At 37.0% G+C, this 24,368-nt stretch overlaps 3 protein-coding genes and 1 pseudogene across 3 annotated transcripts in view; 1 reads left to right on the top strand and 3 right to left on the bottom strand.

Annotated features, from left to right (window-relative positions):
- LOC127627448 (coatomer subunit delta-like) overlaps nucleotides 1-868 on the bottom strand; it is a 28,091-nt gene extending 27,223 nt beyond the window's left edge. The window contains exon 1 of the mRNA XM_052103829.1: nucleotides 688-868. Coding sequence (XP_051959789.1) covers nucleotides 688-690 — 3 coding nt within the window. The 5' untranslated portion in view covers nucleotides 691-868. The remainder of the gene's footprint in view (nucleotides 1-687) is intronic.
- Nucleotides 869-2,662: 1,794 nt separating this feature from the next.
- LOC127632640 (porphobilinogen deaminase-like) lies at nucleotides 2,663-15,105 on the top strand (annotated as a pseudogene).
- Nucleotides 15,106-15,333: 228 nt separating this feature from the next.
- On the bottom strand, nucleotides 15,334-15,985 carry LOC127631031 (histone H2AX). Its single transcript, XM_052108979.1, has one exon. It carries the CDS (start codon nucleotides 15,900-15,902, stop codon nucleotides 15,474-15,476), a length of 429 nt encoding a protein of 142 aa, XP_051964939.1. The 5' UTR covers nucleotides 15,903-15,985; the 3' UTR covers nucleotides 15,334-15,473.
- Nucleotides 15,986-17,373: 1,388 nt separating this feature from the next.
- LOC127627342 (phospholipid transfer protein C2CD2L-like) overlaps nucleotides 17,374-24,368 on the bottom strand; it is a 33,782-nt gene continuing 26,787 nt past the window's right edge. Inside the window, exons 8-15 of the mRNA XM_052103692.1 lie at nucleotides 23,739-23,871; nucleotides 22,996-23,060; nucleotides 22,731-22,852; nucleotides 22,078-22,249; nucleotides 21,846-21,950; nucleotides 21,350-21,480; nucleotides 19,497-19,734; nucleotides 17,374-19,354 (exon numbers count right to left, since the gene is read on the bottom strand). Coding sequence (XP_051959652.1) covers nucleotides 19,101-19,354; nucleotides 19,497-19,734; nucleotides 21,350-21,480; nucleotides 21,846-21,950; nucleotides 22,078-22,249; nucleotides 22,731-22,852; nucleotides 22,996-23,060; nucleotides 23,739-23,871 — 1,220 coding nt within the window. The 3' untranslated portion in view covers nucleotides 17,374-19,100. The remainder of the gene's footprint in view (nucleotides 19,355-19,496; nucleotides 19,735-21,349; nucleotides 21,481-21,845; nucleotides 21,951-22,077; nucleotides 22,250-22,730; nucleotides 22,853-22,995; nucleotides 23,061-23,738; nucleotides 23,872-24,368) is intronic.

Genomic DNA, 24,368 nt, shown 5'->3' with positions numbered 1-24,368 from the left:
TAAGAGGTTTGTAACTTGACTTTTTCTTTCTGATGCTCTGTCTTCTAAGCCATGAATACAAATTTCAATTCACCAGAGCTTTATATGAAAGGAACAATCTGTTCCAAAGTACCCCAACTGATTTAGTGTCACATAAGACTAGCTAGCAGATTTGACATGAACGTAAGCAAATAATAATAATAAACTGTGTTAAAATGGATCCCAGTTGTTATATTTTCTACGACAAATTACTCTTAAATTAGCCTAATTGTTCCACTAAGGTTTTTCTGGATTACAGAAGCAAATGATGTTACAAATCATGTGTACTAGCTATTTTTGATTAACCCACTACATTAGAGTCCTACAGGTATTAATCACATATTTACATAATGCATGTATTATCATTGGCACATAAAGAAAGCCGACCTGTATGTCAAAGGCCTGCAGCACAGTGAGTATTTGTCTCTCACCAGCTCACTGCTCTTCACACTCACAACAGATCAAAAAGTGGGCATTTACACTGCGTTACCATACTACTTCACAAAACGTCAATTTAAACGTTCCGATTGAATGTAAAGGGATATTAAGTCAGTAAATGAGCCTGCGGTTCATATCATTAGCTAATCTAGCAGCAACCTATCCAATAAAAAAACGGAACCCATCGTGCATATCACTTGTGTTTCCATGAACGAATGAACCTGAACTCACCATTTTCAGTGTCTGTTTTCTTTCCCGCGTTTAATGTTCTCGATGGCGGTTGTGTTGTTGTATAAATGCTACGGAGTAATAAATATAACAGGTATTTTTCTGCAAGTGCACTGCTCCGCGGCTCAATATGGCAGAAGTATAAGCCACGTCTCCAACCGGAAGCGACTCGTCATCGGGGTAAAAGGGCAGCGCAACATATGTGGAGGATCCAACATCAGCAGCTCAGCAAAGACCAACCCTCAGAATTCTGCAGACGACAAATGATAAACAATAATCACTTGCATCGTATACATTTAGCTCAGAAATCGTAGTAACTTTGTATTCTAAGGAATCACATAAGACATGACATTCATACTGCTTTCTTTCCGATGTGTCTTAAGTCAAGAGTATCTTAAAGGTAAACTCAGTAACTTTTGTCTTTGTGTCAAATGGACACCTAGCGGCTTGGATGCAGCATATTTTAAAACAAATTCAGCCATGATTACTTTAATCAATGAGAAAAAGTCTCAAATAACAGGACGGTTACTGATATTAAGTGAGTAGTATTCAGCTGGTCATGTGATCCAAACATGGCAGCCCCCATATGCGGACCCTCTCCATGTAAAATAAAACCGCTTTTATACAGTTATGTGAGTGGTTGCGATTTCCTATGTATACTGCAAAATTGCAATTTGTGTTTTTAGTTATGAAACTTTTTTTAATGAGGAAAAAATACTGAGTGCACCTTTAAACATGTAAAATATTTTGATCAAGTGTGTATTTATTTTAAATACACTACATAGAACACTACATACACTATGCAGAGGTACTACATAGAAATGCCAGTGTACTTGTGATTAATTTATCAACCGTTTTGCAGTAAAATTTTTTATCAAAACAATTTTCAAATAACCATAACATTGTGATGTCAGCAGTACACGCTAAATTCTATAGGGTGATCAAAACACCTTGGGCAAAAATATTCTTAAAGAAATATTCCAGGTTCAATACATGTTAACCTCAATGACAGCATTTGTACATATTGATTACCAAAAAATGTATTTCGACTTGTTCCTCCTTTTCTTTAAAAAAGCAAAAAATCATGGTTCCAGTGAGGAACATAACAATGGAAGTGAATGGGGCCAATCTGTAAACATTAAAACATTCACTGTTTCAAAAGTATAGCCACAGGACATAAATAATATGTGTGATAACATGATTTTGTGTGATAAAATTGCTGCAATTACAACTTTGTTGCCATGGCGATATTACAAACACTAATATGACTGTAAAAATGAAGATTTAAACAACTTAACATCTCAAATAATACATGAGTTTTAACAGAACAATTAATGCAAGTATTTTATAAAATGTTAAGATTCACATTTCTGTTTAAACCCTCCAAAAATTGTCCCCATTCACTTTCATTGTCCCCATTCACTTACATTATGATTGCCTCACTGCAACCTCGATTTTTTTTTTTTTAAAGAAGGAATACATTTTTGTGGTAATAATCAACATTTTGCCACAAATGCTGTCGACTGAGCTTTTAATTTGTATTGAACCTGGAATATTCCCTTAATGTAAGTGCTTTTATAAAATGATATGCTTCACGCTTCTGTCTCTAAAGCCTCCAAAAATGTACCCATTCGCTTCCATTGTATATGTAAATGTAACCTCGGTTATTGTTTTTTTTTAAAGAAAAGGAGGGACGAGTCAAAATATTTTTTGTGGTAAACTTCATATAACAAATGCTGTCGATTGAGCTTAACTTGTATTGAACAAAGTTATTATAGTTTTGAATACAACATATTCTTAAAGTTTTTCTTAAGTTAGAAAATAACAAGAAAAGACTAGTTAAGAAAAACTTTATCTTAAGAATGTTTCGTGAATCGGGAAATTTCGGGTCGTCAGGCTATGTATGCGCAGCACAGCGTTGCATGATGCGCTTCAACCTACCAATACGAGTTCATGGCACACGGAAGTGTCGTTCCCGTCACACGCGCGCAGTTGAGTATTTTTGCAGTCAGTCACAACCAAAACTATTGCGTAAACGAGTAAAAATGACTGATGATATAAATCGGGAACGTTCTACACTGCATACCGCTCCATTTCCTTAGTGGAAATGTCTAGGAACGTTAATATTTCTCAAGTAAGTGCAACTATTGTACACGATTAAATGGGAGTAGGATATGGTGATCTTTCATTGGCTCGTTAAAATACAATTTCATCCGCTCTGTCTTACTATTGGTGGATCGGATGAGTTCGATTAGTTACGTAGGCGGATGTAGAAACATGTGGTTACACAAGGAGCACATTTTTGTTTTTGTGAACATTTCACGTGATGATAAAACGTTGATAACACCAGTTCGTGAAACCAAAAGAGCTACATGATTTTAGTGAGTCAAAATTTAAGCAACGACCAATGTCCAGTCTCATGCTTAACAAGCGCTTAATAAGTGCAGTCAGACGTGATATATGAACGTCATTCTAGTCAGCGCCTAGAAAAAATATCTCTTTGTTTTTATAATCTTGTCTAGTTACTTGTAATTCATAATATAAGCATGAAATGTCATGCATTTTAAAAGTTTCCACTGGGGGATTAATATTAATATTTAAATGTTTCTCCAGTCGTTTCTACAACAGTGCTATTCAGAATACGCTATATGTATGTATAATATGCATACATACACGCACACAACCTTTTTCTTCTAGCTTCTTCTGTTACAGTGTTTTCTGAATAGCATTGTTGTAGAAACGACTGGACAAACTGTAGTTGAGCTGCCAACGCATTTCATGCAACATATTATTGGCGCCTTAAGTTTATCAGCAGTGCCCAGAAAACTCAGGGTGTTGTGAATACTGCTGTACAGGATAAAATACTCTCTACTACTACCACCTCATTCATTATGCCTTGGAGCAGCCACATCTTTTCCTGCAGCATAAACAGTAAAAATGTTAGCAAATAACACGGAAGGACCATTCAAGTACATTAGAGTGAGAGTTTGATTAAGCTTATTTTTGGTGTTAACATTTGCAGGAGTTTAAATCAACACTGATCTGAAATGTTGTGATTATTTTCTTTATTTCAGGAAGAAAATGGCAATGTATGTCGGGTCATTCACATGGGGACAAGGAAGAGCCATTTTAATGTACCTTGAGTCATTCAGTTACGCTTTGTTGTTATTAATTCTTCAATTATTTTTATCAGTATTTATTGCTACACATAATTTTAAACTTCAAATGTTAATTTTAACATATATTGCTTATATAGAGAATAACAAACTTTAACCATATTTTTCCATTTTGTAATAAGTACATTAAGGGTGTAAATTAACCGAATAGAGTTGATTCTTTATACGTTGTCATTGAAAGGTTTATTATGACATTTTTGGATCTTCTTAACAACATAGGACATTATATTAAGAAATGTCCTCTTTTTGACCCCAAATGAAATTAGCAATGGAGCCAGTGAAGTTGTTAATAGAGAAACATGAAGTATAAATTAAATTGCAAATGTTGGTGGGTATATTTAGATTTGTAACTTTAAGAAACCACTGTAATAGGCAGATAATGAAATGGAAATGGGTGTGTTAACTAATGTGCACTGATCAGATGGAAACCGATCCTCAATGTCACCATTGTGATTGCTGGGAGTCGCTGCTACTATTTTTTTCTTAATAATTGAACATAAAGTTGCAGTAGATTGGTTTCTAGAGGTTAGCATTTAGCAACAGCATTTTGAGGTTAAATATTAAAAAAAGAATATTTTTGTCTCTGTTCTGAGAGCAGTATTCTCAACATTTATAGGCAAAGTAATGCATGCATTTCCCTTATGTATTGCATCAAGGCTTTATGGCATTAATGAAATGTCATTGTCAGTATACTTAATATTCAATTATGTTGCTGTGTTTTCCTCTCAGCTGGCTCGTATCCAAACAGACAGTGTGGCCAGCAGACTGAAAGAGCTTTATCCAGACCTTTATCTAGAGATAGGTAAGTGAGAAAATTATGTGCAACATTTTACAAATTCTGTTATATCAAGTTAGATTGTATTTGTGCTGTGAAAAGTAGAGAATACTGAGGTCTTCGCATAGATTTCCAACTGTAGATCTTGTACCCCCCCACCCTCACGCACACGCATACAACTTTTTCTTTTCTTTTCCTCATGCACTCACAGCTTGTCCAAGAACAGAGAGGGATTGTGTCTGCAGATAATGTGTAATCCATACCCCTTCTCCACTTCTGAATCCTACTGTCTGTGTGAAAAGAGATGAATGATGATGTCAGAAATGGAGCCAGTGTGCACAACTGTTTACCTTTTTGTCAACTTTCTGTGCATTTCAGTTGCCATGTCGACAATAGGGGACAAAATTCTGGACACTGCATTATCAAAGGTAGAAATCCATCCACAATTTCAGTTGGGAAATGCCTTTGAACTGCTATGTACTGCCCGAGATGACTGAATTCTTTATAACCTATCAAATGGATTAGTTTGATTACAAATTCAAAGTTGGGTGGATTTTATTACATAAACCATTTAAACATGTATCTAATAAATCATAGACACTTGGTCTTTATATTACAATCTGCTAGGGCTGCACGATTATGACGATTATGATCATAATTGATGATTATTTTACTTGATATTATAATTGTGATTATTCATATTGCTTAAAATACGTTGTGGGGCAACTGCATGCCATATTATTTATGTAGGCAACACATCCAAAACAAGCTGAAAATTGTTCCTAATTGCTTTATTGCATAAAAAATAAGTGTTTTCAAATTTTGTTTACATTTTGAATTAATTTTACATAAAGTGTTCAAAACAACTATATTAAATACTAGGTTGTCGTTTCTGATACTAATAGACTAATTTAAACAGATTTTCTGATTGTCTATTGCATTCATGAACACAAAAGAACAAAAACAATTTGTAAATAGAAAAACACTACACTGACATTATCTTAACTATAATTTGTATGCAAACAACACACATTTACATCAACTCTAAGTCACATATCTTTCAAATTGTATTTCTGAGATAAAAACATGGATGACTCACAATTTCCTTTGTCTTAACAATAATAAGACTGTTTCTGGGGGCTGGGTAGCTCAGCAAGTAAAGATGCTGACAGCCACACCTGGAGTCGCAAGTTTGATTCCAGGGCATGCTGAGTGATTCCAATCAGGCTGCCAAAGCAACCAATTGGCACGGTTGCTAGGGTGGGTGAAGTCATGTTGGGTTAACCTTCTCGTGGTTGCTATAATGTGGTTCTCGCTCTTGGTGGGGCGTGTGGCGAGTTGTGCGTGGAGCAGTGTTTCTCTCAACTGCTGGGTCACGACCCAAAAGTTTGTCACAGGTCTATTGGGACTGGGTCACGGATAGCAGGGAGCGAACATGCCGTTCTCACATTTTTGGCGGTCACCCAAGTGAAAGTTATGGCTGCTGAGGCAAATCTAATGATTATCTCCAATTTCTCTTTCAGTGCTTTATTAAGCCGTTAAAGGCTTCTCATCTGCAATGTAATGTTTTTGCTGTGCAATGAAGCTTTGTTTGTGAGTGTCACAGACGGAACCACTCAGCTTGCGCCAATGATGTGCTCTGCGTCTCTGCATGTCTGCTCAAAATATCTTGCGTGCACGTGTCAGCCGGGCTTTCCTCGATATTAAAGGTTTGATATTAAAAACTGATGTGACACATTTTCATTCTAGTGAGATTTTTCTAGTTTAAATCGCTATTGAAAAAGTCAAACCTCTCAAACAGTGGACAGCCCGACATTATAAACAGCAGAGAGGTGGAACAGAGCAACGCTATGCGCAAAGATATATATATCATGGCTTGTGCTGTTTCAAACAAGTTATTGGATAAACAAGGGTGTGTGTGTGTGTGTGTGTGAGCGATAGAGAGAGAGATGGAGCTTGTGCAATCACCTTTTGCCACTCCCAACCAGAGATGCTGTCAGCTTTCTCAGTGGAAAAATAACAGGATATTTCTCCCTATTTTGCGGTAGCCTTGTGATCACTATAGAAACTGCAATGTCCTCCGCCATTTTAAACGGCACTTATTGTGTAATTAATCAGTCTGATGTGTTTCAGCTGTGATGAGCCGTAATGCTAAAGTTGTTCGTTTAAAGATATTTCCTAGATTTAGTAGTGTAGAAGCGATTATGAGCTGTTTTATGTAGACATTGGCTGACACGGATTAACTTCATGCCATCTAACTGGCTCATATTACACACAAAAATTATCTTTTGCCACCACCTGCTGGCTAACATGTGTAACGTCAAAAACAAAAAGACAAACAGTAGCTTTTAACACATACACTGCTCTTACACTTTAGTTTATAACGGCATGAACACAAGTGGAGTGATACACACAGTGAGGCGTTGGAGTGCTGATGGTATCAGACCATCAGTGCTCATGGAAAGTCTCTCGTCCAATCGAGGACATTAACTAACTTGTGTGTTATATATATATATATATATATATATATATATATATATATATATATATATACACTCACCTAAAGGATTATTAGGAACACCTGTTCAATTTCTCATTAATGCAATTATCTAATCAACCAATCACATGGCAGTTGCTTCAATGCATTTAGGGGTGTGGTCCTGGTCAAGACAATCTCCTGAACTCCAAACTGAATGTCAGAATGGGAAAAAAGGTGATTTAAGCAATTTTGAGCGTGGCATGGTTGTTGGTGCCAGACTGGCCGGTCTGAGTATTTCACAATCTGCTCAGTTACTGGGATTTTCACGCACAACCATTTCTAGGGTTTACAAAGAATGGTGTGAAAAGGGAAAATCATCCAGTATGCGGCAGTCCTGTGGGCGAAAATGCCTTGTTGATGCTAGAGGTCAGAGGAGAATGGGCCGACTGATTCAAGCTGATAGAAGAGAAACTTTGCCTGAAATAACCACTCGTTACAACCGAGGTAAGCAGCAAAGCATTTGTGAAGCCACAACACGCACAACCTTGAGGCGGATGGGCTACAACAGCAGAAGACCCCACCGGGTACCACTCATCTCCACTACAAATAGGAAAAAGAGGCTACAATTTGCAAGAGCTCACCAAAATTGGACAGTTGAAGACTGGAAAAATGTTGCCTGGTCTGATGAGTCTTGATTTCTGTTGAGACATTCAGATGGTAGAGTCAGAATTTGGCGTAAACAGAATGAGAACATGGATCCATCATGCCTTGTTACCACTGTGCAGGCTGGTGGTGGTGGTGTAATGGTGTGGGGGATGTTTTCTTGGCACACTTTAGGCCCCTTAGTGCCAATTGGGCATCGTTTAAATGCCACGGCCTACCTGAGCATTGTTTCTGACCATGTCCATCCCTTTATGGCCACCATGTACCCATCCTCTGATGGCTACTTCCAGCAGGATAATGCACCGTCACAAAGCTTGAATCATTTCAAATTGGTTTCTTGAACATGACAATGAGTTCACTGTACTAAAATGGCCCCCACAGTCACCAGATCTCAACCCAATAGAGCATCTTTGGGATGTGGTGGAACGGGAGCTTCGTGCCCTGGATGTGCATCCCACAAATCTCCATCAACTGTAAGATGCTATCCTATCAATATGGGCCAACATTTCTAAAGAATGCTTTCAGCACCTTGTTGAATCAATGCCACGTAGAATTAAGGCAGTTCTGAAGGCGAAAGGGGGTCAAACACAGTATTAGTATGGTGTTCCTAATAATCCTTTAGGTGAGTGTGTGTGTATGTATATGTATGTATGTGTATATATATATATATATATATATATACATATATATATATATATATATATATATATATATATATATTATTATTATTATTATTTTATAATTTTTTTAATTGTACATCACTAAACTGTTTCACGATTTTTCAGTAGTAACTGTGATATTTTGACAACAATGTTATAGTTTCATATGAAATAATATGTTGGGTAGAATCTATTATACCAATTGTATCTATTATATTTTTATTATAAAAATGGCAGTTGTATTTAAAATTTCTAATTGTGATGTGGCTACTATTTGTTCATAAATTCTATAATTTAATGTTGTTATTATTATTATTTAAAAGACCAGCTACATTGACCTAACCATGGTAATGGGGAGTCATCTGGTTTTAACCTGTGCTTATGACATTTTAATGTAAACATAAGGGCAAATACATAAAGGGCTTTAAAGGAATAGTTCACCAAAAAATGAAAATTTGCTGATAATTTAGACGGCTGATAAAAAGACTGTTAGGATTTAATTTCAGACCTTATCCTTCAAACAATGCAAGTGAATGTACAACATTTTTTGACGGTCCAAAATGCATATTTAGGGTGCATCAAAATAATCCACACAACATATGTTCTGTTAGAATGGTGTTTGAAATTAGGAAACAAACTGGAAATAAATTTAATGGGCTCAAAACCTGTTGAGATCCACTGCCGTGGAGAATAGCGTGAGCGTCCACATGCGCTATGTCGCCGTGGTAACACGCTCAACAAGCCATGTGATAAAATGCACAGATTGACGTCTCAGACACGGAGGCAACTGAGATTCGTCCTCCACCACCAGAATTGAGGCGAGTCACTATGCCAAATTGGGGAGAAAAGGGAAGAAGAAAAATAAGACTGAAATTATGCTTATTGGCGCTCCTCACCAGCTTCTTAAAGCTGACTACTCAACTGTATCTGTTGATGGCTCTGCCTTGGATTTTCAGACTGAAAAATCTTGTAGTTATCTGGAGTTATGTTTGTAGGGTTACCCTACTGTTAAAACATCCTTTTTTATATCAGAAATATTGCAAGATTACGCCCTATGCTATCTTTCTCTGTCGCTGATCAACACTTCAGTTTTTTTGCACAGTGACTAGGGCCAGGACAAGAGATCACCTCACTCCTATCTTGGAATCCTTGCGCTGGCTCCCTGTCAGGTTATTTGTCTGAGCTTTTAACCCTTTACATCGCAAAATGTAATCTTTTTTCCTCCCAATCTGGTCTCTTGGTTGTCCCTCAGACTCGTCTACATTCTATTGGTGACCGGGCTTTCTCTTCTTATGTTCCTAAATTGTTGAACTCCCTTCCAGCTGATATCAGTGAAGCAAACATTTTAGGCATTTTAAAATCTTTTCTTAAAACATATTTCTTCAGGATAGCTTCTACTTGACTCTTTTATTTTTGTATTCTGATTTATTATTATCTGTGTTTTGATATGCTTGTTAATATACTTTATTTGTTTTTATGCTTTTTATTATTATATGCTTGTGTTTTTACTGTTTAATGCACCTTGAGAAGCTATTTTAAAGGCTCTATATAAAAATTATGTTTATTATTATTACAGGAATCTGTAATATTGAATGATGTAATTGACACTTTTCAAGATTAGTTAATTTCAGCAGCAGTAATTGTAATCTCAATAAATTTTTTCTATTAATTGTGCAGCCCCTTATTCTAAAAAGCATGTATTAAATCAGTGTTGGGTTTTCTTAGATTGGCGAAAAGAGTCTCTTCATCAAAGAGCTGGAGAATGCCCTTGAGAGAAATCAGTAAGTTTGATCAATCAATACTAAACTTCTTTTAGGATTAGGATCCAAAATGTCTTTTCTCATGTCATCATTTTATACTTCGGTTTCCAATCTTTGAAACATCTTTAGAAAACAAAAAAAGACTGTTGTTCAGTTGATTTTGATATAAAGTGCTGTAATCATTACACATTTAGTTTAATTGATATGGCATTTGAGATACCTCAACCTCATGTGCTCTTGGACATACTGCTTCAGCAAAACGGTTTCGCACACATTTACTCAAAACACCTGCTGTCTGTTCTGAGGCTGATCTCTGACTGATTTTCAAAGCTCTCTAATGGCAAATAACTTATCACTAGGCATTTAAAATGGCATGTGCATTAGATACAGTGGTGATAGTTGACTTGTCGACTTTTGATACAACTTTGGTATACTGTAAGTATGTGTTTTGAACAGAAACCGATTTAAGCACATGTGATAAAGTAAATACAACGAAATGCACAATGCAATAGAACAACATTTTCCTGTTGATGAGTTGGTGATATTTTTGTTATTTATTTTATGTTTATTCACTGCTAGAGTGGACATTGTGGTGCACTCACTTAAGGATTTACCTACCTCATTGCCCCCTGGATTTACTATTGGAGCCATTCTTCAGTAAGAATCTTGAACTCTCACAAATATTTAGTTGTTTTCTTTCCCAATGTTTAATAACTATACAAGTATGAAGTTTAATGACAGGGTATTGTAGTAGTATATACTTGGAAAACCTATATTAGAGCTGTGTGTGATATACTTTATATTGCTTTGTGAAGGCGTGAAAATCCATGCTGTTGTGCTTCATCCAAACAATGCTTGATTTACCTTGGACAGCCTTCCTGAGAAGAGGTAAAGTCTATTTAAGGGCATCCTTCAGTGTTCATTGTTTAATGGTCTATTCATGCTGTGCTATTTCAAATTGGCGCAGAAAGAATTTGATTGATTGATCCAATAATAAAGGGAAGTTCTGCCATAGATGTCATGTTATGACCACCTTTTTTGCAGTTATATATCCAAAGTTGTCAGAAACATTTGTTTCAAAATATTTTGACACCTCTCTGTGTTCAATTGCAGTGTGATTGGCACAAGTTCACTTCGCAGAGCTGCTCAGCTGAAGAAAAGATTCCCTCAACTGGAGTTTGAAAATATTGTATCCTGCATTTTCTTGTGCTTTATGTTTGTGAATGTTTATATATTATTAATGGAAGCAGCTTTATCTTTTATTCTATAGACAAGCCAAAATAAGCAAGTACATATTTCCTGGGTGTTTATACCAAAATGTTTCCCTATATTGTGTATAGCATTATTGATGGTATAAGAACATTCTTCCTTGAATTTATTGCTATAGAGAGGGAATCTAAACACTCGTCTAAAGAAGCTGGATGAAAAAGATGACTATGCTGCTAATGTCCAAGCTGCAGCAGGCCTCAAACTTATGGGCTGGGAAAGCCGAATCAGTCAGGTATGATTAGTGTTAAAACCGTTTTAATTTGACTGTCAATAAAGCAAACGGTTTATGAATCATTATGGTTTACAGAGTATGGCTGTATTCCATACTAACAACAAAGGTATTTTAGATGAGATGTAACATGGGTTTATAGCAAGATTTTAAAGAAATAGTTAACTTAAATACAATAGTTCTCTCATCATTTACTCACCCTAATGACATATCAAACTCGTATGACTTTCTCATGTAGAACACAAACAAAATATTTTCAAGGATATATGTTTGTGTCAGTACAATGCAAGTCAATGGAGTCCAAAACTTTCAAGCTCCAAAAGTGACATAAAGGCAGCATAAAAGTAATCCATACGACTCCAGTGGTTTTATCCGTGGTTTTTGAAAAGAAACTGACCTAATTGTAACTCAGTGTTGTATACATTTTCAGAAGTGTCCTTCGGTGCTTCGTTTATGAGAGAAGCTCGATTACACTTGCACTTAATGCATGTTTCAAGCACAAGAAAGTGTAATCAAGCGTCTCTCATTTAAAAATCATCCATTGAAAAGCCTGTATTGACCAACCAGTAATCTGAGTATTGGGCATCTATTGTAGTTATGGCCCTGGTTTATAGAGATATTTGAAATGTAGTTAATTTAACCATTAACTGTTCTATAAACTCATTGCAGATTTTGGGCCCTGAAGATTGCATGTATGCAGTTGGTTAGGTAAGTGTGTAAACATGTACCATAACAGCATAGCATTAAGTGTGCATGTACTCTATTTGAAATGTCTTCAAATTATTTGAAAATGCAAGGTTGTTTATAACCTTCATGCAGCTTGGCAGTTATTGTTGTGGTGTTCATACTGTTGTTCATGCGAGAAAAGAAGCACCTGCAGCAGCAACGTTGACTGTTTTGCCACTGCACATAACAAACACTAAAGGAAACACCTGTCTAACAATTTATGTCAACGGTTACAGCCATAAAAATTCATTTTTTTGGTGTATGTTACATACATGTATGCAGATAGTACCATGCTTTGTAATTGAACTGCTGTGAAACTACTTGTATGCATACTGTATACTTACACTCACAACTTTATTAGGAACACCTGTACACCTACTTATTGTTGTGAATATTTAATCAGTCAATCACATGGCCGCAGTACTATACATAAAATCTTGCAGATACGGGTCAGGAGCTTAAGTTAATGTTCACATCAACCATCAGAATGGGAAAAAAAAGTTAATCTCTGTGATTTCAACTGTGGCATGATTTTTTGTGCCAGACAGGCTGGTTTGAATATTTCTGTAACCGCTGATCTCCTGGGATTTTCACATCTTTAGAGTTTTAGAGCACATTACTCCGAGTGGTGCCAAAAACATTCAGTGAACTGTAGTTCTGCAGACGGAAACGGTTTGTTGATGAGAGGTCAACGGAGAATGGCCAGACTGGGTCGAGCTGACAGAAAGGTTACTGTAATTCAGATAACCACTCTGTACCATTGTTGTGTGCAGAATAGCATCTCAGAATTCACAACAAGTCGAACCTTGAACTGGATGGGCTACAACAGCAGATGACCACATCGGACACTTTAGTAGGACCATAGTGTTACTTATAAAGTGATCAGTGAGTGTATGTTATGCGTGTTTCAAAGGACAGGAGTCATTATATCAAAATATTATATATATTTTACCTTTTATTCTAAGGGAGCACTGGCAGTGGAAGTCAGAGCACAAGACAAGGACATTCTGGAAATGGTGTCTGTCCTGCACCGTCCAGACACAGTGTTGAGATGCATCTCCGAGGGAGCTTTCCTTAAACAGCTGGTGGGTTCCCTTGCATACTTCCTGGAAAACACTCAGATGAACTAAGAGCTGTTTGAGGTGCTACATTTAAAAAATCTAAAGAGAGAGTTCACACAAAAGTGAAAATTCTTTCCTCATTTACTCCATCATGTCGATGCAAACCCGTATTAATTTCTATATTCCTTCTGTGGACGCAACCTCAGTCACCATTCACTTTCATTATGTGGAAATAAGATGCACTTATAAGACACTTAGCAGAGCATGCAGAGTTTTATGGTTTTCACACTACCGTCTTCCTGTGCTTTTAGGAAGGAGGCTGCAGTGTGCCTGTTGCTGTTCATACTGAAGTGAAGGCATCCATGGTAATACCAATGAAGGACTCTACAAAAGTTACTGTGATACATTACTAAAAGCAGATTGATCACAGTATGCATTTAAATGAGTGTTGTTGATGTTTGTACAGCTTGAGTTCAAACAAACTCTTTCCTTGTTTCAGTTGTATTTAACTTGGGCAGTTTATAGTTTGGATGGAGCAGATTGCTTAAAGGATACTATGCAAACATCTGTGGAAATAGACAACAAAGTAAGGGTGACACAGGATGTGTTTTTTGGCGGGGGGGATCTTCGTAAGATGGCACATATGAGACTTTAAGTTAATATTTAAAAATGACTTGCATGTGACAGTAACCACCAACCTTAACTCTTTTTCCTATCTATCAGGTGAATGAGAATGCACAGGAGTGTGGACACACTGGAGTGACTGCCAACAATATATCATCATCAGCCCTTGACGCTGCAGAGAAACTTGGGATGGATCTGGCGAATCTACTCCTTAATAAGGGGGCCAAAGACGTTCTCACAACAGCCAGAACACTAAATGATGCTCGATAACCAGTTTATTTTCTTTTTTACTTCTTGCATTGCAGTGTCTAGACCAAGTGCATGACCTTTTGACATGCTGTTAGCATGGGAGAACATTGTGCACTCAACCATGTGCTCTCTATCCAAGTCTCAAGAACTTAAATATAGTGTTTGAATGACTATATCAGTATAACTAGAAACTGCCAGTATACCTCAGAGCCTCTGTTTAAAAACACAAGACAAATTATTTTCTCAGCAGCTCACACAAGACACTGACATAGTGAACTGTTTTGACTGCCTCCATCATCTCTCAGGCACAGACTTTTGGAAGAAAATAGTCTAATAGTCTTCTGTTTATTCTGATGTTGTCAGGTGGCCCTTTTTATCTATAGGCCAGATTAAATTTGAATGTGTGGCTTTGACATTTATGTACATCACAACCTGTGACATACTGGTTTTAAAACTCCAAAGGATGTAATGTGACATCAATGTTGAATATCTAGTACGTTGAACTCATCACTGTGGAACTGTACAAAACATATCACAATATTAAGGTGCTAGTAAGACATTTAAGTGAATTTATGAATATTTGGGCTTCATTACAACATGCAAGATCCTTACTGCTAAAATGGCAGTCTAAAAAGCTGTATTTTTGCCAGTTTCTAATCAGCTTGTAAAATTGCTCTTGGTTTAAGATAAAACAAAAGCAGTTTTCCATAATGTGCCTCTACAATACGTAGCATGATTAAAGCAATTTCGTAGACCAGCCACTGAAATGTTCTTTGCAAAAATGTGTCATGTGACTAAAAAGCACACTTACAGCTACCATTGTTCATTTCCCTCCCCCCATAGGTACACTGATAGGTCGTAGGCCTGTGGTTTTACTAATTATTTTAAATGAGTAATTTGACCGAAACAAAATGTCTTATTCATTGCGAAGCTTCAACAAAACACAGAAGACAAAAGTGTATAAAAACATGAATCTTTATTTGTAAAATCAAGCCACGAACACAAGCTATATAACGGTCAATGTGGAAGCGATGGAATAAGCTCTTTTCAGACGAGTTGGGTGGCCCTTGAAAGGGCCGTTGGTTGAGTTTAAAGACAGTTCAAGACAAGTCTACATATTTAATACTCCTGCGACTGGGAAGATGATTTCTTTCCAGATTTCCCTGAGCTGGCAACAGCCTGGCCAGTCTTCTTGGGCAGAAGTACAGCCTGGATGTTGGGGAGAACACCACCCTGGGCGATGGTCACGCCGCCGAGCAGTTTGTTCAACTCCTCATCGTTACGAACGGCCAGCTGAAGGTGACGAGGGATGATGCGAGTCTTCTTGTTGTCTCTTGCAGCGTTTCCCGCCAACTCAAGGATCTCAGCTGTGAGGTACTCAAGAACAGCGGCCAGGTAGACGGGAGCACCGGCACCTACTCTCTCAGCATAGTTGCCTTTGCGCAGAAGACGGTGAACACGGCCGACGGGGAATTGCAGACCAGCGCGGGAACTGCGAGTCTTAGCCTTGGCGCGAGCTTTTCCTCCAGTTTTACCTCTTCCAGACATGTTAATTGCGTAGAGTTCTTCTTTACGATGTAGAACAAATCAGTTAGGTGTCCTGAGGAGCTGCTGCAGTATTTAAGGGCTGGCTGAACGAGGTCTTTGTAGCTCCGCCTACAGTTATGATAGGCTACCCGTTGTAAAACTCGTAACTGATTGGCTTATAGAGCCAAACCTAGAGCGGATATGATCTCCTATTGGTTCAACCTCTCCATGCATAAAAAGCACAAACAAAAGCACCAATCGGAGTGCCACTAGGTGTGCGCAAGCTCATTGGTTTGTATGTTTTCTCTGCGCCGCCAGTGGTAACTTTTTCTGTCAATCAAATTTCGGCGGCAAATTCAAACAAATTAAACAAATTCCCTCTGAATTTTAATACATATAAAGAATATTCTGTGTTCAATACACGTTAAGCTCAATCGACAATATATATATATATATATATATATATATATATATATATATATATATATATATATATATTTTTTTTTTTTTTTGGCGTAATAAGGAATGATCCTTTTGATTTATTGTCTTACGTCAAGTTAAGCTCAAATGACACCATTTGTGGAATAATGTTCAGTACTACCAAAAATTAAGTGAATGTGGCCAATCCGTATAATTTAAAGCACTCTTTCAAAAGTATAGCCATAAGATGTAAACAATATGCTTTTTAACATTATTTTAGTGTGTTAAAATGACTTACTAATATTTTCTGTGTCAGTATTACAACTGTGTTGCAACAAACTCGAAAACCCTAAAATGACTCTAAAACTTACAACTTTACAGCTTAAGTTTTTATGAGGAAATAATGTAAATATTTTTACAAAATTATAAGATTAACGTTTATTATTTTAAACTCTCCAAATAACTGGCCACATTCACTTCTATTGTAAGTGCCTAACTGTAACCTCGAGCATAAACTCATGGTGTTGTTGTTGTTTTTTTTAAAGAAAAGGAGGGAATAGGCGTAATACATTTTTGTGGTAATCACACTGATCTATATATAACTGGATAGCTCATGACGTCACAACAGTGAAGCTACTGCGCCGCCATCTTGGTATTCCCTAACGTGTGTGTGTATTCCTATGGGTCTCAATGGGAAATCGTCTGTTTTGGTAATTTTTACCTATATATATATATATATATATATATATATATATATATATATATATATATATATATATAGATCAGTGGGTAATCAGCATAATGCCACAACTGTGGTCGATTGAGCTTAACGTGTATTGAACACATAATATTCTTTTTTATTACATTTATTTTTATATTTAGGCGATTTGTTGGTTGTTAAATCTTAAACTATATAAAAGCAATTATAAAATCGTGCAAAGTATATTTTCCTGATACTTGCCAGATCCCCTTGTTATCATATTTCTCTGCAAAGCGAAGTATAAATCCGATCCTTGATCTTATATCTAATTTGACTTGGGGAGAAAAAATGGGTAGAAAAGAAAGAGGATTTTCAAAAATTATTTATTCAGAATAAATTAAACATCAAATTAACCACAATAACAATATGAAGCTCCGAATACTTCGGAAGGTCCACTACCTCAATTTCAATTTGTTCGCTTTTATTGCATTCTGGTCATATTATAACTTTACTCATGCTTTATTAGTTTCCAGGCTCAAATGTGCTCCAGGAGTTCCAGCAAACAAGTGCTTTGCCAACTGTAAACTGCGAGAAAAGCATAAAGCAATTGTAATCCAGATGTGTGGGCAATTTAAAAACCTGTTGTCTTTTAACAGAGCTCTGATCCGTCAAATATTTGATCAATCGAAATGCTGATACATGCCATGAGTCTTGTGGAATAGGGGAGGGTTATGGGTAAAGTGTTAATTTGTAGTTTACATGAACATAAAACAATAAACTTCAATCTCCGTTTTATAATAAAAACAATCTGTGGTGTTCCTACGATTCAGACTAATGCTCAGATTATTGGGGGTGGAGATCCCTCCTCCAGAGTAATCAAACCCCAGCCCCCCTTACTGATTATACAGACTAGCGCTGTCACGGAGACCTGTGTGATATTTTATTGCAGCTATTTAATTGATATCTTTCCGGAAATCATTTCATAAAACAAATCGCGTACAGCACCTTTAAATAAAGCACACGTGGACTGCCGTACCTCTGGATACCCCGTACCTCTTGATACGTTTATTGCAACTAAATGAAAACAGGAAGAAACGGGATAGTATACTGAGACAATGGAGGTTTAGTTCAAGCGATATCTAAAAAAACAACTAATAAATAAAGTGATTTAATATCTTTTCCCGCACCTTTTTTAGTATCCCCTGAGTTTAAAATAGCACGTTTCACTGCAAATTCAGCCTGATGTAGATTTACAATGTGAAATAATTTATAAATATACACAAATGTAGTTTAACTGTAGTGTTTCCCTTTTGTCATAAGGGCTCGTACTTTTCAACTAAAACACACAAACATAAATTAGTGCGATATACCTATAGTTATGATTATTTTTCCAAAAACAATAGAAACATATAAAAGATTATTAAGTCAGAATAAAAGTCAAACTCTACTGCTATTTTAAAACAGGGCATATTATCGTTTGATCTAAAATGCTATCGCAACAACAAAACGAGAACAAAGCTCACAGTATGTCTTAGCATTTCACACCCTTGAAATACTCCTATCATGATCTCAGGAGAAATAAATCAGTGCCGATAACAGTAAACGATACACAAACATGATAAAAACGTCACAAAAAAAGAGCTCCCCAGCATTGTAAACAATCAGTTTAAGATCCAAAGTGCAACTGATGAAATAAAATAAATAAGAAAAACAACACAGCAACAGTGTTGGAGGCAATAATAGTCTCTAGTCTATGTCGCCCCCTTGTGCTCAATAACCATCAACACATGACCATCTCCAGTATTCTCACGTTTTCTCACGTTTGTTCACACTTAATCATCCCATAAATTTAAGAACAACAACAAATCCACTTATTTTCCATATATAGTTGATTTTTCCATCCTGAAAACTTGTGGGCACGCCAAAGCAAAGCTGGCTACCTGGGACAATGTGGTCTGAAGTAGGACATAACCCCTGATTGGTGGGCACTCAGTATATAAGATAAATAACTAATTCTGGAGCCAATTCCACACTCATTTTACTTTATTCCACACTCATTTGACTGGTGCCTGCACCGTCTCTCTCTCTAAATTTCTGCTTTAGTTGTCTGTTGCACTAGCCCCTCCATTGGCGGTGCTAGATTTGCCCTTTGTCTTGGATGAACGGAATGAGAAGCGTTTTATGAGGCGACGAGAGAAGCTTCCAGACTTCTTACGGCTGGTGGGGGAGCAGGAGGCTGTAGAGGAGTCATTGTCCAGGTTGGAGACATCTTCATGGGACTGACTAAAACTGGGGTCTTTCTCTCTGTGTTTCCTGCGGAACAGTAGCTTGGTACCACTGCGAAGGAATCCCACTGAAAAAAACACACAAAAGCAAAATTTTCAATGTTATGAAATATAAACACATAAAACAGTAGAAAGAATATACATACATTTTATTTAAATATACCTTGGGGAAAACAAAACAATCCATTCAAATCTGATTGGCTTCTATACCTTTGTGGTCTTTGAGGCTGCGTGTCTCTAGCGCTCCAGTAGATCCCGTCTCTGACTCCACATCATCCACAGACGGCCGCTCTGACACATCAGACGGAGTGGTTTCATCTGTTTCCCGATGCACGGAAGCTCCGTGGTTGTTCGGGGTTCCGCTGGGAGAATGTCCCCCCTGTAGGGCTGCATCCATGGCTGCAGCATAGCCCACTGATAAGGCTGAGTCATCCTCAGTAATGGGGACCTGTGGGAAAGACAGAAAATTTGTTTTTATGGCATGTGTACATGTCCTGAAGGAACCTTTGAGACAGATCACACTGACTGAAAAACCATACAAAATTAAAGAACAAACAGGTGTGACATCATTTAAAACAAAATCTGGCCAAAACGAAGGTGGTTTTGAGTTCACCAGGGCGAACTTTCACGAAAACTTCTAAACACCTTACTTGCATTGGCCCAATTCACAGGTAGGTGTGACATGAAGCTACATCCACTTTGAGGCCAACTGATTTTTCAGTTATATCGTTCATGTAGTTAAGATCAGTCAACATGAGCACAACAATGAAAATGTACCTACATCTGTACAATTGTTTGAATGGAGAAACTTTCCAAGAACATGTCATGCAATTTTTTTGTTTAATCAGTCTACTAACAGAATCAAATCTACTCGAATACTCGTAAGTTCCCATTCACTCTGTTGTTTGATATGCGAGTGGTGGTGGCACAGTGGCTAAAACACAGGGCTGTTAATCAGAAGGTTGCTGGTTCGAGCCCCACGGCCACCACCATTGTGTCCTTGAGCAAGGCACTTAAATCCAGGTTGTTCCGGGGGGATTGTCCCTGTAATAATTGCACTGTAAGTCGCTTTGGATAAAAAAAAGCATCTGCCAAATGCATAAATGTAAATGTGATATGCTGCTTCACTCATGTGTCGTCTGCAGCTGAAAGCCATTCATACATCTGCCTAAAATTAGATATGCCTATCATCGTTCTTTTGTCTGTATTTTGCTCATTAACACTCTTTCATACACCCATCTTTGCAGTAGTATCAGTGTCATAATAAATTACAATAACAGAGTGTAACTGGTTCATATTATGGTATTAGCACCATGAATGTAGAATGCAAACATAACAAACTACACATGATCTACTGCATATATGTACAGTATATATTACTTTAAATAATCATTGAGTGGTTAAAACAGCATCTTTTACTGATATCATGAGAATTCTACTCATAGAATGAGGCATAAAGTCATTGATAACACATTTTAATGTGACATTAGTTAAGGTTTTACATGTAGTCTTGAGCACCCTTATATTGAAATACTCCTCTACAATGGCATTGCCGGTGTCTTAACGTTCACAAACAGTATGCTGTTTCTCAGCTGCTTCAAACTTCTTTTTTGGCAAACAACGAAGAATCACTAGGCCATGCGTATGTCGGGGCTTTTAGGTGGAAGTGTATTTACAGAAGCTTCGCTGTCAGACTTTCTGATAATTAATGATATGTGAGATGTATATCTATGTGATATGAGTAGACTGAGCTTGTGATGACATTTACATTAAAACATTTATTATAGATTAAAACATTTAAAACAAAGTTAATATTAGTTAAATGTGTTATATAAATGTTATAGACTTCATAGCATTGCCTCAAGGATGTGTTTGTGAGAATTTCATAGCAAAAGGTATCCTACAGAATATTACATCAAGATAATAGTCAAGAGATGGCTAAACAAACAAATTACCCAGGGGACCGTTCTGGTGATCATTTTCCTGGATGTTTACCTCATTGTAACCTCAATGTTTGTATGACACCGATTAGAAATTTCTATTTAGATGATGTTCAGACTGACCTTGGACACCCCAGATATGATGAGAGTGCTGCGTTTAGAAGGCGTTTTATTGGGTGCCTTACAGGCCGACTCGGTCAGTTGCCGGATGGCTGTTTCAGCAACGGGATCCAGCCCATTAGGGAGTGTGCCTTCTGCTTGAGAATAGCATCATGGTTATAAACTTCCCTAGATTCATTCATATGTTTTACCATTGCAAAAATAACAATAAAGCAAAAAAGTGTGAAAATCATAATTGTTTTGTGAACATTCCACACCTTTTTACTGTCTTAATAGTTCATGAAGAATTTTTACAAATCATTTCACAGAGATATAAACTCACTCAAAGAGTAATTTCTAGCCAAGAAATTTTAAGACTTTATTAATTTCCATGGCTTTTCCGGCCTGGAAATCATACTCTTTTACTTTTTACTGATATTTCCAGGTTTTAAACAAAGGGATTATAAGAGGTGCATTTAATCATCGCAAGGCAAAATGTGAATCTGAATGTAGAGCTCACTGGTGGGGGTAGGACTGGCATTAGTACTCTGCAAGCTGTTGATAAGTACAGTGGGAGCCTTTTCAGTCACCTCCACCTTTGAAGGAGACCTAGACGGAGAGTCTCCTGCAGATAAAAAGGAAGAAACAGGATATGGTAAAACTGCTAAGTCACTTCTGTGGTACTGGAACATTTCAGACATATAACGACATTGGTATGTATTCTCATTGGTCTAGAGTGAGGTGGTCTTTACCTAGTTTATGGTCCAGTTTTAGTCGTGACTGGATGGTGGTCACTGTGGTGACAATAGTGCCATCAGGCATGATAGTACGGTCTACATCCACCTTCTTTGATGGGGTGACTGAAGACCGCAGAGGAGTTGTATTCTGACATGCACCCAAATCACTGGACTCCAAATACAACAGCTATAGAGGCAGAAACACATGATCATTGCCTTAAACACTCAGAAAACATGATTTCGCAGAATATATTTATTAAAAAAATATTCCTTTTTTTGCATTTACAGAACAGATAAACTACTAAACTATAAAGGTTATTGCAGCCACAAACATCACAAACACAATGATTACTCCTTGGTTTTTAAGATTATGTGTGTAACAATTAATGTATGCACTGAAGTACTAACATAAATAAATAATCTGGTTATCGAGTTAATCAGAGACTAGTTGAGTGCTTAGTTCACCATTGTAATAAGATATGTTTTCTAGTAAATAATTCACATTGACATTAAAAACAGGCACTTATCAGTGTTCCGAAAAGTGAACAAAGACTTCATAGAAGTCCTTAACAGAACTGCAAAAAAGCTCTGCATTGTTATAATGTAAAGTACATGTACTGCATCCTAATTTTCTATCCAACTGAGTTCTAATTAAAGATGCAGCATACCTCTAGTGTTACGATAGCAGTCGGAGCCAGACCGTGACCTGGACCGATGGACAGCTTGTGTTGTCCGTTGGGATTTTTTTTAGAGCAATCCAGTGATAAGGAAGCATATCCAGGTAAATACTCTGTCAAATAGGCAAAAAAGAAACCCAGTTATTTGTCAAGCAACCCAAAAAATGACTTCACTGACAGAAAACATTAAGAATATCATGCAGTGAAAAATAATCTTGGATGAACTAATGAATGAAAGCATTAAAAGGTGACTCACGCTCTCCTTTGCTGTTTCTCTCCACAAGCCTTACTATGAGCTCTTTGGTTTCTGGTCCTAAATCCCTAATAGATAAGACAAATTGTTAAAAATGTACACAATTAAACTTATCTTTCTTATCATTCTTATTTGTGATCCTGAATTGGAGATGAAGTTATATTTTTAGAAACAGTAGCAGACTGAAGTATGCCAGCTGGAATTGGATTTTCAGTTATGAAATGACTGCATAATGCCAGTATGTAGTAGTGCTATAGACTACTAATCCCTTTTGGCTCCACAACATCTGTATGGTGGCCATTAGATATAAATTGGCCAAATCTGGTAATTGGCAACATAGGAAATGGTGATGTGATGGAAACGGCGAATAATCAAATGTGCTAAATAGCTCTTTGTTTCCTTGGTAGTTGTCTGAACGCATTCACAGAGCCATTGGTGGAGCTGCTAAGGGATTCACACATGTATTTATTACAAAAGGACAGCCAATATTCACCATAGTGGTTGATGTTGATGTGTTTAAGTTGACCTTTAAATTGATGGTGCTTGTTTAAAAATAGTGCAGTTTCAAGTAATTGGCTGAAAGAATATGACATTATTCGAGACCTTTCCTAGTTACTTATTACTGAGTGTCAGATATGTCAACACTTCACTCAGAAAGTTCCATTCCACAGTCTTTACATTGATCTATGGTATATGAGCCTTTATTTACAATCAGTAACGGAATGGTAGAATAATTATGTGCTTACAGTGTAAAGTTGTCAGTCCAGTGCAGGGCTGCTCCAGGACAAGGGGAAGGAGAAAGAAAGCCTGTTCTCCGTTCACTGGAGGGAGTGTCCAGACTCAAAACACAACAAAGCTCTCCTACATGAGTCTGACAACCTGGGACAGGGTAAAGGAAATAATTTGTGAGAAAACGACAACTTGCATCATAAAAGTGCAGAGACTCCACAAAAACTGGTAAAATATTTATACTGTAATATACAGTATATGTACTGATAGTTTTATATATTAATTTGTGTGATTTACAATCAGATCTATATGTGATTGAAATGTGATTGAATAAGCAGGGTACGTCGGCCCAGGGGTGCACAACGCAACTAAATTAACAAAGCAAACAAAAGTTGCAAACACAATTGGAATAACCACAGCACAACGAAACTAAGCAACAACAAAATGGAAATAAAGGCCAATTCACACCAAGGCTGAATTTTCAGTGTTAATTTTAGTTTCAAATGAGCTTTTGAATAGGAAAAAAGGATTCCAATGGTGCTATTCACACCGGGATAGACAAATCATCCGCCCACGATCTGAATTATTTTACAGAGGTGCGATAAATACTGACTGACCAATGAGAAGAGCTTTTTGTCATTTTTGTC

Source organism: Xyrauchen texanus, chromosome 3 (assembly GCF_025860055.1).
Source record: "Xyrauchen texanus isolate HMW12.3.18 chromosome 3, RBS_HiC_50CHRs, whole genome shotgun sequence".
Classification (NCBI taxonomy): domain Eukaryota; kingdom Metazoa; phylum Chordata; class Actinopteri; order Cypriniformes; family Catostomidae; genus Xyrauchen; species Xyrauchen texanus.
Note: the sequence above shows the minus strand (reverse complement) of the source record. Positions and strands in the feature narration are given on the sequence as shown.

Coding starts and splice junctions, on each gene's coding strand:
- LOC127631031 (XM_052108979.1), bottom strand. CDS start 15,902: ATGTCTGGAAGAGGTAAAACTGGAGGAAAAGCTCGCGCCAAGGCTAAG.